The sequence below is a fragment of the Alligator sinensis genome, unplaced genomic scaffold (assembly GCF_000455745.1).
Source record: "Alligator sinensis unplaced genomic scaffold, ASM45574v1 scaffold80_2, whole genome shotgun sequence".
NCBI lineage: Eukaryota > Metazoa > Chordata > Crocodylia > Alligatoridae > Alligator > Alligator sinensis.
In genome coordinates this window covers 1,220,344-1,239,342 of record NW_005842338.1, presented here as the reverse complement: position 1 = coordinate 1,239,342, position 18,999 = coordinate 1,220,344, and the positions used below count along the sequence as shown (strand labels likewise).

The 18,999-nt window shown below is 38.9% G+C and overlaps 1 protein-coding gene across 1 annotated transcript in view; it reads left to right on the top strand.

The window, feature by feature from the left end:
• Positions 1 to 18,999, top strand: part of PCDH17 (protocadherin 17) — a gene marked incomplete at its 5' end in the record, with an annotated part of 116,727 nt that overhangs the window by 73,668 nt on the left and 24,060 nt on the right. Inside the window, one exon of the mRNA XM_025210163.1 lies at positions 10,187 to 10,270. Within this exon, the coding sequence (XP_025065948.1) occupies positions 10,187 to 10,270 (84 nt within the window). The remainder of the gene's footprint in view (positions 1 to 10,186; positions 10,271 to 18,999) is intronic.

The following is an 18,999-nucleotide window of genomic DNA, read 5'->3' as shown; positions in this document are numbered from 1 at the left end:
GCTGAACTTGGATGAAATTCACTATTATACTAGAGGCATTCAAGCTCACTTGCACTCCATTGTGTTTCAGCTCTACTCTGAGAGCATAGAAGGGCAGCATAAACCTTTGAAATTGCAGTCAACCAAAATCCACCACTAGCAGTAGTCTGAAACTGGGTTGTGGGCCACTTTTTGCCAACCAGCTTTGTGATTAGAACCTGGGGGACCCAAGATCTAGACTTCCCTTCCCTGAGGAGACTTGAGCCCTCATCATCATTATCACAGGGCAGCAACCTAAATATTGGGCCATAGCCACAGCAAGATTGAGTATACCTTCCTGTTGAGGTCAGGCTACTGGACTTCCAAAAGGGAAAGTAGCCAGGGATGGAAGGAAAACAAGAAGAAAAGTGACTGACTGTGGCTCAGGGAGATAAATGCTGCCTTGACAAGGCATAGTGGTCTCTTGACTTCTACTTTTTGTGCAGTAGAATCTCTCCTGAAATCTCGTTTTTCCTGACATACCTTTCATCTCAAGAAGGGCAAATGGGCATACTGAGAATTGGTGATCCATTTGTTTTCAGTGCCCTTTGTGCACTGCACGGTAGAGTACCCTACACTTGCACTGATGCAATTTCATTGAGCCAGATCCATTGCCCAATGTTACTAAAATGAGATCTGGAATACTGACATGACTTGATATCACAATGAAGATGTATTTGACATTAAGTCATTGGGTAAATTGCATGAATAGCCTCAGGAGCAGGGGTCAGAACCCATAGTAAACTCTTTTTCAAAGCTGGGCTTTTCTCTTTGGTCTACAAGGTAAGGTTTCATCTTATTTATTCTCATTTTGACCCTGTGATTCTTTTCTTCTTGACTGCTCAAGGAATACTCTTAACTTCTCAGTAGACCAGCTTTAAGGGGGCACTAAAAGGCACTTACAGCTTCTATTTGCCACCTACAATCTGAGTCTCCCATGTCCTGGGTAAATGATCTAGCAACAAGGTTATTTATGGAGGAAGAAGAGCCTTGTGCTGCTGCCCGCACAGATGTCTAGCTTCTGAGGATAAAGTCCTGCTAAGATGTACATACCTTATTCAGTTAGGAGAAAGCAGGATTCCAGGGAAAAGGATGTCTTAGCACAAATTGGAATGGAGAGCAATGTGTGTCCTTTGTAACTGAGGATGTGTATAAATACTACTCATTGGATTAAGTGAGAGAGCTGTGTGCTCCTGCAGTGTGTAGTACAGTTCATCTCTAGGTTTGCGGTCTGCATACTTGTTCCCCCTTGAACATACAGAACCGTGCTTCTTCACAGGCAAAATGAAATGCACCTTGATTCTGGTTGTCCACAACAGGACACTGTCACCAGCTACACATTGGCTATTAAGTGGGTGAAACAAAATAAAGGCCTTACTGTCAACAAAGTGTCCAAGAGAAGAATAGATGTGGAAGAGTAAACTGCATAGTGAATTGACCTATTGGTAGAACATACCTTCAGCTATTGGAAAATGCAGTGACAATATTTCTTCCAAATGCTTTCCTGTGTCCACCACCAAATGCTCTAATTCAGCTTCAACCAGCTTTCTGTGTTCATGTCTCATCACTGAACCATCTTGATAAAAATACTATGATTGTATATAAGATGGATAGCTACAGTTGTCTGATTTCTACATATAGCTGATGCTTGATCCCATAAAGTGATAGCATGTAGTTTTATAATAGGATCAGAAATAAAACTGATCCTTGTCAGAGCCCACTATTAAGGGGTTAGGAGTAGAGTACACACCCATCATTCCTTATTAGTTGTGTCCCTTCAGGAAGTACTTATACTTTTTTTTAGTGTACCTCCTCTTCTACCCCACAGTGAAGCATTGCCAGCTTTCTTATGCAAGTGATATTTCATGGTCAACTATGATGAATGCTGCAGAGAAATCCAGGTGAAAGAGAATGGATAGCTCCCCATAGTAGCATTAAGATGGTATCAATTCCATGTCCTAGCCTTGACCCAAATTGTTTTTGTCTTAGAACATTAGTTACCTTTAGATGATCTTTCAGTCAGCTTTTGGTTAGATTGTCTATGACAGCTTAGAAACAGAAGATTTGACATTGGCTGGCAGTTAGCTATGGTGGCTTTCTTCAGTGTTGGTCAGACTGTTCCATATTTAAAGGAGGTAGGAAGACTCCTTTTCTAAATGATCCATAATAATATAAATGATGCCAGTTGCCCACAACTCTTTTTTCACAAGTCTGGAGGAGCTTGGTCAGAATCACAGTTTTTAGACCAGGACTTTCTCAGGGTATAGGGTGTATTGTGATGATGCGTACTGAATTGGGAATGCTGGTAGACTGTTGGCTTTTGACTGTAGATGCACTGATCCATGCTATTTGAGAAAACTCCTCAAACATCTGTAATCTTCATAGTAGGATGGTGGTTCTTCACAGTTCTTAGTTTTGTTGCAAACTGTAAACATTCAGCTACCTTCAATAGCTTTTTGGTGAATGTTGAAGCTTTAGTGGAGTCTGTTAAGAAGGTTTTATTGGCCTGTAATACCACTTTAGTACAGTGTTTGAGGATTTTTTTTGTTTCATCCTGTCTGTATCAGCTTTTGTTTTTTGTCATCAGTACATAAGTTCCCTCCCTGCCTCCCTCCTCTATCTTATGATGCAGCCTATAAGAAAACCAAGGAGATCAGTGTGAGCCATGGGGAGGAAGCATTCATTTGGGAGTCAGCATGGTGATGGATGAGGTGAGTGAACAGTGATAATTACCATATTTTGCCACATACAATATGCTCCACAATAAGATACACAATTTTTTTTTGAAAGACAGAATGAAGAACAAAAAATTTTTGTTTGTAATAAGTAAGCGAGTAGCAGCAATTAGGGAGTAGAGTCTATTCTTTGTTCTGCTTCCTTTGGATTGTATGCAGCTGAAACTGCTCTTACCATATTTCTCACATATAATGCACATAACAGTTACCACCAACTGTTTTCTGGGAAAAAAAGGTAGGAGTTGTATGTGATAAAATATGGTATTCACTTGTGGAATAGAATGCTGTGGCGTTTAAGCACATTTAAAAAATTGTTGGAAGTCCATGATTATTTGAGTTTGAAATAAGATCACTGTGTTTTGTTCCGTTTTTTTTTTCCTTTGTGTTTTCCCTGAAAGCTGAAACATTTCTGTTCTCATGAGGTGATGGCCCATCCAGGAGGTTCACTGGGAATATTCTCAATCTTGACATCTAGGCTGAAGTTCTGGTCCAGAGCATGACTGACAGTGGGTGCATCTACACATGCAATTATTTCAAAGCAACACACTCTGATGAATATTGTACTTGAGGTTATTGCTTCTGGGTACACCATGTGAACGTGCGCCTGGGTCCTCAGCATATTGAGCCAGGTTGGAACAGCCCTGGCTGGCAGGGGACACAGGTTAGTCTGCCAGCCTGGGGATGCTCTGGCCTGGCTTAATGTACTGTGGAGGGGCTGGCTGGATCACAGGGTTCTATTTACAAGTACTAACCTGCTGCGGAGTTTATTAGTTTCCTGCGGCCTAATAGGGCCACATGTGTAGATGCTGAGATGTTTACTGCAGGGCTGGATCTGTGGTAAACTGAGTATCCTGGAGGGTTAGCAAAGGGCTTGTTACCTCCTCCATTCTACTCACTGATACAGAGTATATAGTATGGGTGTATGGTGCCTCTTGAGTCAAGTGGGGCATGTGTCAGCAACCAGGGGAGGGTCCTGATCCCACTGACAGGGGAGAGGAACCAATCCCACGGACCATGAAAACTGGCAGCTGGCACTTGCAGGGGTGCACTGGTGCTCCCGCCTGCCCCCCTGCCCACCGGCTTAACAGGGAGTGTGGCCTAGCTGGGGGTGCACCAGCACTCTCAGGGGATGCATGTACACCCCCATCCACACCCTACGCATTGCCCTGTTATATAGAGTGCTTCATGCTGATAAGGTTTTGGATTGTTTGTTAGCAGAAAATACTGCATGGATCAGAATCAGCTTTAGTTTGTGTCACTTTCGCCTGTTTGTTTCGTGCCCATACCTAGTAAATGATACTATGCAGTGTGGTGGGCCAGTAGGGGACACTCCTGCGTTGAGCCACCCACCTCACTGTGCCCGACCACCTTCCAGGCTCTGAGTGCCTCCCTGAGGGTGCCCCATGTCTGGCCGACCCCCTTCCTGGAGTACACCCACTAGCCTGGGGGTTCCACTGCCATCACCCAGGAATGGGCTTGATTCTGGCTCTGACCACCCTGGGAAACACAGGCTTAGTAGCCCTTGAGGGTACTTGATTCACTTCAAGAACTTGGGATGCTTCCCTCAGTCAGAAGTACAAGTAGTGGTCTCCCTTAGTCAGCTGAGCCAAGGGGACCCCAAGGCATAATCTAGATGCACTCCGAATAAGTCTCTCACACTAGGTACAAAGGAGAACTTTATTGGTTACAAGGGGTAGGGTTCGAATAGGGTACAGGGTAGAGCAATATCAGAGAAATCCCATGGAGGAAACTCCCATGACTAGGTAACTTTTGATCACACATTTGAGTTACTGCAAGCTATATATCTAGTTAGATCTCAGGTAGCTTACTCACAAGTATCATCCAGAGGCAGGTGGAGATTCCCTCTGGAAGTAGGCAGTTCCTTGATCATGAGTTTTGAGAGAGAGCAAGTTTCAGATAGTCCAGCTCTTCTCTCTCTGAGTCTTCCTCATGGCTGCTGCCCCCTCCTCTTCCTGCGCAGTCCTTAACTTATATAGCCCTTGTGACCTCATTTACCTGGTCCAATGGAGGCCAGCACCTGTTGGCTGTCAGCCAACCAATTTGAAATGCATCACTAGTTGCTGGGTAGACTGGCAGTTCCTAGCTCCCCAGGGAGCCCAAGCCCCTCACCCAGGTATGTGATCCCAGTCAGGTAGGCAGAGGGAGCAGGTTTCCCCCCCTCCCTCCGGAATGTATCCAGCTCAGGTTACCTAAAGAGATAGGGTACGGTGTGTACCTTCTGCAGGGCCCATCTTAACCAAATTGTCACAGAGCAGAGTTTATCGGGAGAAACAGAGGTGGCCTTCTGCCACATGCAGTGTATAGATGCTAGATACCTGAAATCTGCTTTCTTAAGCCTGTGTTTCTGTTTCTGTGGACAGTTTTTTCCTCTTTGAACTGCGTAAAGTTATATAGTGAATTGTGACTGGGAATGTCAGAGCAATTGTTTGGTTTGCCATATGTTATAAGAAAGGCAGGTCTTGTGAACTGCCTTTCTGGACTAATCAGTGCCTGGTAATGGATAGAGCTGGAGTAGTGATGGCTACACCAGCAGTATGGTAGCATAACAGGAATGGAAAGAGAAATATTGATTTTAATAATGAGTAGAGTCAAATCTAGCAGAAGAAAAACATGTTAGTGTATTCTGCTAGTTAGTGCAACACTGTTAGTGTAACACTGCTGATATATATGTATATGGATATGTATATGTGTGTGTGTGTGTGTGTGTGTGTGCACGGATGTACACACACATACACACACACACACACATATATATGATTGAAATGATACCCAGATTTAAAGCTTTATAGGTTCAGGCAGTGATCCACTAGACAAACTTACTTTCTGTGCCCTGTAGCAGTTATGCTATCAGCATGTAATTTGCGGATAAGTGATAACTGAAGAAATGGGGATGAAACTCTGACAGGAAAGGAGAAGAAAGATGGAAAATGGGGGAGAGAAAAAAAGTTAGAGGTGATCATGCCAATCCATACCAACTAAAAGCTCCAGCAAAAAACCCAGAAACTTCTGTCTGAAAGGTTTTTAAGGAAGAGTCTGCTGATAAGAATTAAGCAAATAGGCAAGTGAAAGAACAATACAACACAAATTCATACTCAGAATCCAAAACAATTATGGTCCTGCTTACAAATGTATAGACATCAATTAGTGGCAGTTATAAGATTTACATTTTTGAGGCACGGAAAACACAAAACCTGGGATTGAATTTATATTTTGAGCTTTCTTTAACACAAACAACTGTTCTCTGAATTCACATATAGAATCTGAAAAGACAAGGTAGTTAAATACAGACCATCATCTAGCTGGCAGTGTGGTGTTTTATTTTGACTCTAAATAGAAAAAGTTTAAAATCTTTTTTCCTCTTTTTCTGTAACCATATTCAAGAAAGGAGATAAATATATAAGACATACCCATATATATTTATGTATGGCTTATTGTGTCTTCCTATTTATTTTAGGACTCTCAAAATCCATTCTAAAAAGCAAGATAATGTGCAGCAAAAATATGCTGCAATATTGCTTATTGTTCCTCTACTTTTCTTTGATCAAGATCTGATAATATGAATAAGTTATTCTTCTGCATCTTTTTCAGATCAACTTAGGTGATGATCTAAATGTCATGAAAAATTAAATTAAATTCCTACATAATTCCCTATAGAAAGCTATTTAGTGGAATTCCCACCTGTAGACAATGAAACCTAAGATGCTTGTATGATGCTTAGAGAGGATATGTGAAGCTAAGTGAGCAGGGTATAATTTGCAGGGTTGCAATACAGTATGCATTCTCTTTTTCATTCAAGCTGTAATGATGTGGCAGAAAGACTCTACCATACACAGTATTACAGTTGCATTAATTTTGTATAAAATGGGGGTGGGGGTTCTTTGTGCGTGCGTGTGTGTGTGTGTGTGTGTGTGCGCGCGCATGTGTATTGAAGATGGTGTTGTCATTTTTTACCCACGGTTAAGTTAAAAAGCCCTGGTGTAAGTTAAAACCTAGCTAGATCAATTCCGTGACTCCCAGTTTTCTAGGCACACGTGACTGCACAATAACTAGCAATGCACTGTTACGTGACAGTTAGTAGAAAGTATTCTTCCTTCATAGTCTTTCCAGGTACTTTCAGGATGTATCAGATGTGGGGTGCTGCCTTTTAGTTCCTTCTAACATTCTTCAGCATCTCCTCTCCATTTTTAAACTCCCTTTTCTGCTTTGATTCCTTTGTTGAGAATGGGTAAGGATAGTTTGTAATAAGGATTTTTTCTGTAACTTTGGTAATTTAAAAGTGAAACTATAAAAGAGATTTGTTGCAAGCATATGCTGAAGAACCCCTGTGAAGAAAAAAATATTATTTCCAAAGTAAATTTTTTGCATTACAAAAGAAACTTCGATGTTAAATATGCACATATTTATAGGTAATTTTATAGGGCACGTTTAAAAAAGTTACATATGTAATCTTTCATTATTAAAGCATTTTCTAGCATTCAGCACTGTTTAAAAAAAAAATCAAATGCCTCTCCTTTCCTTATCACAAAGAGAGATTTAAAATCTGAGGTGTTTCATTTCAAAATGATTTTTAACCTTCTGCTTGAGGGTAAAAAAAGGCATCATTCAGAAGAACAAAAAGAAAGTGGAATAATCTGATAATCTGTAACTCTCCTATATGTAATTTTGCCCAAAGAAAGGATATGAATCTTTTTGAAATATTTTCTATTCATATTTAGTTAAAAAATATTCTTCATTTATCTGCCTCTAGCTTACTCTGCTAGTTCAAAACTGTGTTTTCGCTTTTACTGAAAAGCTGGGAAAAGGGCTCCAAAACTATTTTATGACTTTTTTGGAAGAGCAGATGCTAAACAGGAATGCTAAAATTTAAGTTTGTCTTCAATGCTAACAAGTGTTAAAGAAAATAAATCCCAAAATTATAAGGTCAGCTTTTGTGAGAAAACAGAAAGGAAAAAGCAATATATACTTTCTAAAAGAGTTTATCAAATGATATACTACTTCGTTAATAAAGCTTCATATCTTTTCTCCTTGGAAAATAAAGTGTCAGTGGAACCCAACACAGGAGAAAAAAATTGCATGCTGCAGAGTGAACTGGAAAAAGATTAAAATCAACATTATGAATAACAGCCTACCAGGATATATGGAGAGAATACGCAAAATTGTCCATATATACTAAATAACAAACTGCGATAATACAGAAAACAAACATTATAGTATAAAAAGACAACACCCGTCAGTCTTAGGAGTGCAAACTAAGACATTTTAATTCACAATTATGTGGAGCAAATACACTGTTATGTTATCAAGCATAAGTGGGATCCGGCTTGTGAAAAATACATTATCATACATTGGACGAATTTCAGTTAGGGTATTTACCAAAAGGAAGTATCTAATTGCTTGACATGTATTTTCCCAGGCACTTCCAGGGCTTTATTCACTTACAATCCATTGCATGCGGGTTGAGAGTCTTCCTATTTCTATCCTTATTTCTTCTTTTGAACATGATTTGTTTAAACTCTTTATCCTAATGTGAATTAAGTGAACATGCATAAGATGTTGTTGTTTTTCTCAGTTAGCTCCTACATGATGCAACACCTTATTCCATGTAATTCATTAGAATTAGGACCTCTTATATATTCTAACAATCACATTTATTGAAAATTTAAGGAAAAACAAGTTGTTTCCATAGAGGCTTCTCCTTGTTTTAGTGGACCTTTTGAACAGATCTAACATCTGTCACTGAAATATTTTCATCTTTTTGGGCTAAATGTCAAGTGCTACTTATCAAAATGAAGTATTCCAAAATGAAGCGTATTTATCATTGAAGCATGATTGCTTTTAAAATGTATGGGGGGGGTTATGACAAATTTAGCCAATAAAATATATGGCTGTTTGGATAAAAGAGAGTATTTATGAAAACAGAAAGACTGTGGATGTGAATTCAGAGTGCCTGCAGTGTTAATTTGTGTAGGATAAATACTTGATTACTTTTGTACAAATAAAATGGATTTTACTCCCCCTTTTAATGTACTGAATATCATTTATAGGAACAGCATAAACATGTGCACATCCCAGATTATGTTCAGGTGCTTCCATATGCTGTGAGAGCATACTTTAAGAGCAGGAAAGAAACATACACAAATTAAACAAGAAGCTCCCCCTGAAAAAAAAAAATGAAAGAAACATCTGCAGGGCAACAGTGCGAAAAAATGTTTAAGCTGCCCGTTATTAACTGCTCAACCTGTTTTATGCTGGAATACCGCATAATTATGTTACAGAGGAGGGGGGAACAACAGATGTTGAATAAAGATTGAAAATAAGAAAATTAAACTGTTCAAAATAATAATAATAAAAAAATAAGCAGCAGTTGCTCTCAGCCAGACATTTTTGGCAAGACTTGTAGACAGCGATCTATTTCTGAAATGTATTGCCCATTCCAGCAAGATTAATGTAAAACAAAGTGTTTCTTTTTAAATCTGATCAGTTGAACAATTATACTGCTCCAATAATCCCCAAGTCAGTCTTTCAGCAAACAGCTGAATGTTTCCTTCAGCAGTTTCATAAAGTAGATTAAATGACTAAGAAATCTGGTAAAAAAATTCTGCATGTGCTTTGCATGGGATTTCTTTTTATTATAGCTCAAATAATTTATTGGATTTACTTACCATATCTAAATAATGAATCGATTATGTATCTGAGCCATTTTTAATGGAATAATTGCCATTAAACTGTACACAGATATCCCATGCATACTTTGACCACTGAAGTAAGGTAAACAAACTTCTACTTGAGAGAGTTTAATTTTTGTCTTGTGTTACATAAGTCATCGATTATCGTGTTGAGGCTGCTATATGAACTGGGATCCTGGTTTTCTCTGATTTAAAAAAATCTCCAATTTTTTAATTAAAATTAACCCCAAATCCACATTTTAATCCATGATTAAAATGAAATGCCACTAATGTATAGATATCATGGAAAATGTGGATTTTGGGTTACTTTTTTTAGTAAAAAAATTGGGGATTCTTTTTTATTAGAGAAAACCAGGATCCCTGCATATGAATCAACCAAACTAGGGTGCTATAAGAGAGGTAAAGGCCCAATAAACTATTATCTGAAAGCAAGTGCATTGCCACTGTGATATACTGATTACCTTTCTCCCATACAATAAGTGAACTATTCATTTCAGTGAGAATCTTTCCTGAGTATGTTCCGCAGAATTAGGTATTAGTCCTTCATTAAAGGTCTTATGCATTTCTGTGACATTACTGTCGCACCTTTTTTAGAGATGACCATTCAAAAAGATTGTATTAGACAAAACAGAGGCCATTTTGGGAAAGGGATTCAGAATTTAAATGGACCCTTTTCCCAACCTTTTATTTTTCAACTTGTTAACTAAAAATATTTTATTTTTCAAGCATTCCCGACTTTGCTTTCCTTTGCTATCCTCACCCTACACACCATCACAAGTAGACTTCAGTCTGTTGATCTGCTTCTGCCAGGTGAGCAAATACTTCATTTGCTAGCTGTCTTCTCTTGTGATCAGAATTTTACATGTAAGATTATAAAGCTTCCTATTTTTTTTCCTGACTGCAGCTCAGAACTTGATAGACTGTATTATTTCTTAAAGCGCTTATAAGTAATATGAAGAAGGAAACTGTAGACTTGTATGCATTTTATATTCCAAAAGAGTTGGATCAAAATTCATCTGAATAATATTCAAAATTAAATCAGTCTGCCTTATTATATTTGCATTGGTCCTGATAGAGCTTTACAGAAAACCGCATGCAATTCAGAGAAGGCAGAAGTGTAAAACAAATGAAAATATTTGTATGTGTGTGTTTGTATGGCTTGGTGGGCGGGTGTGTGCATGTCTGTGCGTGCCTGTATCTATGTTTTCTAAGAGTCCACTTACTGCAGGCTCTCCCTGTGATTAATCACAAGTGGGTATCAGTAGCTCAACAGTTTAGCATGTTTAATACTGCAACTGTACCATTGCCAGTCTCTATAGGAATTGCATGATTCACAAGCACCAGCAAGTTGATGGATCTGTCTGTGGAATCAGAACAAATCTTTCTTATGATTCATTTTTGCCACAGATAAGTCGTAAAACTAAGACATCAGATTGATGGGGGTTTAGGTTTTCTGCTCTTGTTTTAAACAGTAGATGTAGAACAGGTTCTTCTATTTTATAGCCCGAAGCTGAACTGTCAACATAAAAGATGTACGGACTTAATACCTGAGAGCCGGGCAGAAGAATTTCTTCTTACTTTTTTTTTTAGCAGATTAGCCACTACACAACATAGCTCATTACAGCCTAGTGTACATTTGTTGAAAAAGCAGTTTTTGCTAAAGTGCAAGAAATACTGTATTTAGTTACTACCCACTTTATTGCAAAACACAGAAATTGGCTGGAGCAAAGAAATGTTTTAATTTAAATCACTGTCCACCAAAATGCATTGGGCTTGAAGCATTATTTCTACATGTTGCTTGTGTGTGTTTGTATATGTGCATATGTATACATGTGCGTGACTCAGGGTTGTACTTGATGTTGCATACTGGCAGTAAGCACTCAGTTTTTGATTTATTAAACCTTCACTTAATGTGGAAAATATGGAATTAATGATCACATGTAGAGTAAAATAACCAAACGTGATAACTATTCAGATTTTGCCAGCTTTTAAGACTATTTTTTCAATTGATTTTTTATTTGCTTTTGTTCTTTAGTTAATGGAAATGTAAATTGCGAGTACTTTAGAAATCAGTGTATTGCTTTTTAAATAACTAAAAAACACATTGCAACATTTGCCTCTGAGTTTGAAAACTGCTTGTAAAACAGAGAATACACACACACACACACACACACACACATATGTATGTGTGTATGTATATATATGTGTATGTGTGTGTGTGTGTGTATATAGATATATAACAGATAAAAACATTTATGATCATTGTCAGCAGCTAAAGCCTAGCAGAAACTCACTTCTTTTTAGTAGCTGTTGTCCATGTTCTTCATAAGTCTTTTTTATTATAAGTGTGGAAGCCTTGACCAATAGGACCCAAAGCCTAGTTTCTCTATTAATATAAAACTCCCTTTGGGTCAATTCTTGACAGGAGCTGAACAACTATAACGCCACAGAAGTCCAAGGGAGGACAATTTGCTCAGCATCTCTCAAAATGCAGCCCATTCAGTTTCCCAAAAGGGATTTTCACTCAGTTTCATATTACAGAATTTAATGCCAGGTATATGGTTTATTTATTTATTTTTGACAAAGCTAAACAGAGGAATCTACCTGCAAGGACAAATGTTGGGCTGAAATGCATTATTGTTTAGAGCTTACTGGAAATAAAACTCCTTTTGTTAGGCTTTGTGTTACACAGGATTTTCTTTTATTTTTGCTTGATGTCAGTTTAAAAAAAATCCACCTGTGATAACTATAGCAATAGTTTATCAAAGCGATAAGTTGAGCTTGCAGGGATTTGTGATTGAGTGCAAGGAAAAGCAGCAACTCTCTTGAAAGGTGGAATGGGCCTTTTCTGTAACTAGTAAATGTTTTCTAAAAAGATTTTGCCCTTAAGCAAGGCAGGTGTATGCCATTCATTCCTACTCAGTGTGTGTCTGTGTGCCTGCATGTAGAGCGTGTGCATGTGTAAATGTATTTTTGTTGAATTTTTGAATTTTTCAAAATGCTTTATTGCTAAATATTATTTTTCAGTGAATGCTTGTTTTCTTGTCCATATAGAACAAGACTGGTAGGTGTGAAGCTTGACTTACCTTGTCATTTTTTTCCATAGGGAAAGCTTCCATTCATAAGTTTCTTTTCTGTGGCCAAATAACTTTGGTGACAGTTAAAATTATATTTAAAATATAAAAGTAATCCTGGGCTCAAGGTATATATACCAGTGCTTCCTGCAAGCTAGAGAATGATCAGTCAGAACTTATGGTGTCATGATTTAGGCAAAGCTCTTTCTGTTGTTAATGGAAGTGTTGATGGAGTCAAAACTATAGGATTAAATTTAGTTACTAATTTGGTCCAACCCATAGTCCGTCATGGGTCCAACCCATATCTGCTTTTTCATAAATTTATATTTGAATTGCATATGTACATCTTGAGCCTTTATGGGCAGTCTTTCCCAAGACTATATGGTAGCCTTTGCTTTGGCTTTCTTGTTCCCTGCTCTCTCGTACTAGTAGGAAAATGTAAGCCCCTCAACTGGCTCTCTAGAGGATAACCTGCCTGCACTGCTTTCTACCTTATGAAGTCAGTTCAACAGTAAGCAAGTTAACTTAAAGTTAGGTCTTTTTTGCCTGGTGTTTTGGGGGCATAGGTTTCCTTAATCATGCACAAATTTCTTCTTGTGGGGTTTAACACATCTGGATGTTGTAAGGCATAGCATATCATCTAAGACATTTGAAAAACAGTTTTCCTGAAAACTGTAGTGAGAGAAATACTAGACATTGCACATTAAATCTGCTTTATTATAAGCTTTAATAATAAAAGTCAGTCCATCACTATTTGCATAAATAATCCTTTTGAATGTTGGCTTCAAAACATTGCTTGCATTTGATGTCAGAATTGCCTGCAGAGAGTATTTTGGCCTTGTCTTGAGAAGAGCTTGGAAGTCCGTATTTAGGTTTTAGATCTGATTTTTTTGTTAATGTTTGTGTCTAAAGCTAGGAACCTAAAACCATATTTAGTGACTTGAATCCATAATAGGTATTTGGAATAAGCACTTGGTTACTCACCACATTGGAAAAATTTAGCCTATTAAAAACATTTTTAGTTAGTTTAGGGTAATATCAATGATGCACCTGGCCACTACATTCAAGAGGGAGCAGTCCTTACCCACAATCACAGAACAGACAGATGGAAATTAGGAAAAGAAGAATAGCAAACAGGGATTTTTAATACAAGTTCACTACATTTATAGACAATACATCGGAAGTTGATCTTCCTTTAAGAAATCATTCAGTGTGAACAGAATAGTGGACTTTCCAGTGGGCTAAAGGATGCAATGGTGGGAGCACATAAAAAGGAATAAAAGATTATTTTCAAAGAACTGACAAAGGAATGGGAACATTAGCAGTGAAAAAGCTAGGAGGGCAATGTAAGGGCAAGAACTGTATAGAGCTTTGAACATGGTAAGAGGGAGCTTAAATTTGATTCCGTAACAGATGGGGAGTCCAAAGAGGAATCTGAAGTGGGCAGTAATGTGATCAAACCAGTAGGCAAGTGAGCAAGCTGATTTTGGTGTTTGCTGGATATCAGGGGCTGAATGAAAGATGTGTTTTGTGAACTCTGAAGAGCGTATAAAATGGTCAAAAGAAGCTTTTCCTGTTTTTTCCCTCTCAATTTCTTGACCCTTTCTTTGACCTTGGGGGTAACTTCCAGGCAGATTTGTACTAAGGGCATGCTAGAGAGAAAAGGTACCACATTCATTTCTTTCTCCTGCTTATTACGTACTCTGCTACAGCTGCTTATCTTAGCCCACACACCCTGAGAGGCCTCTGTAAAAGGGGAGGAAGACAGCAAATGGCAGCACAGGTTTAGGGATTCATGCAGCTGAGAATAGCAGGTGGTCCTCAATGTATTTATTTTCAACTTAAAATTATCTTCGCTCTTATTCATGGGAGGTGTTTCCCATGATACTTGCTTTGCACTTCCATTGTGCCACTTCACAGCACCTTATTAATTTATCCTCTATTTATGATTCTTCACCTGCTTTCATAACATATCTCTGAAGCCCCTTGTTAAGAGAAAGCATTTTAACAGATGTCCTTGCACATTGGGATGAATGTATTATGGATACATAATTGTCTTCACACTTCCTACAATCACCTTTTTTCACCTGCTCATGCAGTGAACACCTCTGGCTTGTTGTTAGTGCACTTGATTGCAGCATGGGAGGCTTACAGGGTCAAAGTTAGTCTTATACCTTTTGCACTGTCATGCGAGTCTTGTGAGCTTTACTCCCATACTCCCAATTGTAAAATGGCTTCTTTGAGCTTTTATAATTGCAGTATATATATAGCATTATTAAATCTTTTTTCATCTATTTGTAGGATGGCAGTTTTCCCCTATGACATACATCCCATAATATACTTAGGAGTGCATACATATATGTCTGTGAAGGTGATCTCCATGTGATAAATTACAGAGGGATGTGATAAATAGCCTTTGTCTTTTACTTTTGGCTGCCTCACCTGTCACCTTCCGACTAGTCCATTTCCCCAGGATTTATTCCAATATTACAAAACCCAAAGCACTTCTAACTGCAACCATTATTTTAAATCAGCCTACCAGTCATTCCTCCCCCAAAATTTACCCTTTCCCAAAGGCTTTTTGGGTGAGATTCAGATTCTGCACAATAACAGCTGCTCTTTACCTAAAACTGTCATTATTTTACACTCTACAGCTAGGGACAGACATTTAAAAAGCCTGAGCCTGAACTAATTCACTCTTTGCAGGTTAGTCTAAGCTGTGCAGCTTAAACTGATTAATAACTGGACAGATATTCTCGGTTACATCAGGAAATGCAGGTATGTGCCTGCAGTGGCTTAAGCCAGAAGCCAGGGCGTGCTAAAGTATGCCTGCCAGCCACTGCCAAAGGGGTGGGAAGAGAGATGCCCCTCAGGAAGGGGCATGGCCAGGCACCAGCTGGGGCTAGCAGGACACACAGGATCCCAGCCATCAGTCTGCTGGGGTAGGGGGAGTGGCTGCCAGACTTCCCAGTGGGGATGGGAAAAAGTCCTTTCTCTGAAGCAAGCATGTATTGAACACAGCAATTTGCAAAGCATACAACAGGGAAGTACCAAAAATCTTTGCCTAAGCTAAGATACAGCCCAGTAAAACACAGCAGACACAACTTAGTCTAACTTAGAATGTAAAGCAGGAAGACAAGAGAAAGCCTTGCACAAGTCTTACTAATCCTGAGGGCAGAGTGTCTCCTTACAGCCAGGCATTCAGAAAGGGTTTGTTTAGATTTTATGGGTTCTGCTTTATAATGTAAATGTAGCTCTCTGCATTCTTTGGGCTGCAGTTTACCCTTAACTCCATCTCTAGCACATATGTGTGATGATTGTCAGGTGTTTGCCAACACTTCCCACCTCTTGGTCTGGTCCTGCAGGTCTTAGCTCTGGGCTTGAGAGCTCTTGCTGCCCTCTCCCTTGCCCCTGACCATTAATTCCCCAGCCAGGGAGGGGAATGAATCCCCTTCCTGGTTGCAGGCAAGTTGGACAGAGGGAGGAATTAACTCCATCTCTGCCTGGCTGCCTGAAAGCTGTGGGGGTCCACAGGGTTTGTCGGGGGGCGAAGGGATGGAGGGAGGAATTTGGCTCAGGGGCCATGGCAGGCCAGCATGCCCCACCCCTGCTCTTGCAAGACAGCAGAGGGAAGGGACCAGCCCTGCTGTGGAGTAGAGAGCCCCACCCAGCCCAGGAGCAGGCTGGGATGCTGGGGGTCTCTGATTTAACTTAAACCAACAAGGGGTCTGGGGCAGACATTGCATAAACCAGTTTGAGCCAAATCAGTTAAGTCTGATACTACATTCAACCAGGTTTATCTCAAACCAGTTTGAGCCATTTTCAAACTGGTTTATGTGCACTGAATATCTGTTCTGTTCCAGGTTTAAACCAGTTTCTGACCGCTTAAACCAGTTTACGTGTAATGTCTCCCTAGCCTACCTCATCAAGGTATTTAAGCACAAGCCTAATTTGAAACAAATGTTTAGTCCCTTTGAAGGCAAGATAAAACTGTTCTCTTTTCAAAGACTGTGAAAGAGGAAAGATAAAGGCAAGCTATGTAAGTGGCTGTAAAACAAAGCTGATGTGACTTGCTCAGTCAGCTCTTAGAGAGGCTTGGGAGCATTCAAATAACTCATATAACATTAGCTAACTAAGTTTTTAAAGATTTTTGCCTATCTTTTCCTGTCCCAAAATCATGACCCTTTCAGTGATTTTAGTGAATGAGGCTAGATATTAGACAGACCAACAAAATCCAAAATTCTGAATTGCTAGATCACGTATTTCAGATGTTTTAAGCAAATCATATGGTAATGGTTAAGTATTTTATCTATATCCATAGGTCTAACCTTAAAAGCTTCACATTCCCCATTTTAGCTCTTGGTGATTCATTTAGTCTCAGAAAAATTGGGAGCTGTCAATAAGTTCACTTTAAAATTTTAAGCTAAGTAACCCAGCAGGTTACTCATAATATGATCACTTCTTAGGGAGTGTAGCTCTATAGGTGATATATCCCAAATTTTTACAAGGCATGTCAGGGACTATAAAACTGATTAAAAGAACTGTCTTTGCTAAGCTTACTTTGTGTCATTAATAAAGTTCCTTCAGATCATGACAGTGATCTCATTCATTTGGACACCTGTCCGTCTAGTTTAATTTAACTTAATTGGCAACCTTAGCTCCCTCCATGGAACTGGATGAATGTGATGAATGGTCTCAAGAACAGAGAATGTCATTAAATGAGTTGAATTTAACCCTTCACTTTAAACTTTGTCTTTTGGGAATCCCAAATCCTATTGGCAGACACTGATTGCTGAATAATAAGCAGGAGGGGATTAGCTACATCTGCATTGAGTATGTCTTCAGAGAATGCTAACAATAACACCAATCCTGTTTGTCTACCTCTAGGAAATGAACAAAGGAAATGTGTTAGAAGCAAAATATGAACAACAGGATTTAGTGTTGTAAATAGATGCATGTCCCTGTAGAAATCAGATAGCAAAGCAGAGAAATCCTAATAAGGAAATGCTGCTTACTGCTTAGAACCAGTTGGGTTTAATAGGCATATTTTCATTGACCTTCCATACAGGATTACAGTTTTGCTAGAAGGAATTTTAGATGTGTTCATCCATGTCATCAAAGATGCATGTTATCATCAGTTAGAGCTGGCTCGCTGTGACACTGAAGCATAAAGAAGACACTGTGCTTTCCCCTCAAAGTCAGAAAATATAAAGCAATGAAAATATGCATGCTGTTGTTTAACAACCCTCTATGTCTGAAAGGCTTTATTATTCTCTACTTTTGTCCTACCTGAATTATTAGATCAAAAAGGCCATTATATTCAAAGCAATATTTTTCTGATTGTCTTTTAACAGCAAGCAAAATAAAGTAAAGTAATACAGAATTATTATTATTAGAATTATTAAACAGGACTTCCTACAATGTCAGTTTAAAGGCTGCAGCTATAATTTTCTTGGACAAAAAGACTGGATATCAACAGACTATTATCACGATTGGTTTTAATTACCTATTTCTATGAAATATTAGAGAAATATTTTACATTTAAATGTAATTTCCCTTTCTCCTCTGCTTTCCAGTTTAAAGTTCAGCATAACTAATGCCACTTTTTCCCTCTTTAATCAGTTAAATAGTCATCTTTATTTTACTGACCAGTTTCATGTTTCTTTACTTATTTTTTACCTCACTGGTCGTGATGTTACTTTTTTCATCCATTTTCTTTTCAGCTTCTCTTCTATCATTGGACATTCAACAGGCTGCCAATGCATATCCTGGAACATGCTGTGGTAGTTTTAGCATTCTGTCCAGAGGGTCAGTAAGGCTCTGAAACCTTTCCTGAAACTGTACAAATGCACTGAACTGTGGCTGTAAATGTTGGAAGCAGATTGGAGTATCCAAGTGCCACTGAATTCACTTAAACATGATGTAGACCGGTGCATCTAGTGTCTGACTGTAGCTGTTGTCATATATCATATCATATATATATACTGGAGCATTTTGTAATGCAGGTGCACTCTACAGGATTGCTGTCACTGCTTTTCCAGTTGATTATAGTTTAAGAAATTAGCTGCTAAATATGCTACGTCAACTTGTCAGAAGAACACAGCCTGGTATGTTACAAAAGAGTTCCTGACAATATGAGGATCCTTGTTTATCACCCTTAGCCTTCAGAAGCACTGTCATTGAATTAAGTAGCACTTGCCACAGTTAGACTGCTAATATATTTTCAGAGAATCATATTTGGGTTGGGTGTGCATAAAGCCACACAATACATCAGGGGTGGGCAATTATTTGAGGCCAGAAGTCACATAGAGAATTTTGATGAGCTGTTGCAGGCCCCCTCTACCCCTACCCATGCAACAACTCACCAAAACTCTGTATGTGGGATGGGATCATGGGCAGAGAGGTGTTTGGGAGCAGGACAGGAAATCCACTGCCTGTATGCCCCTGCCCTGTCAGGGGAGAGGG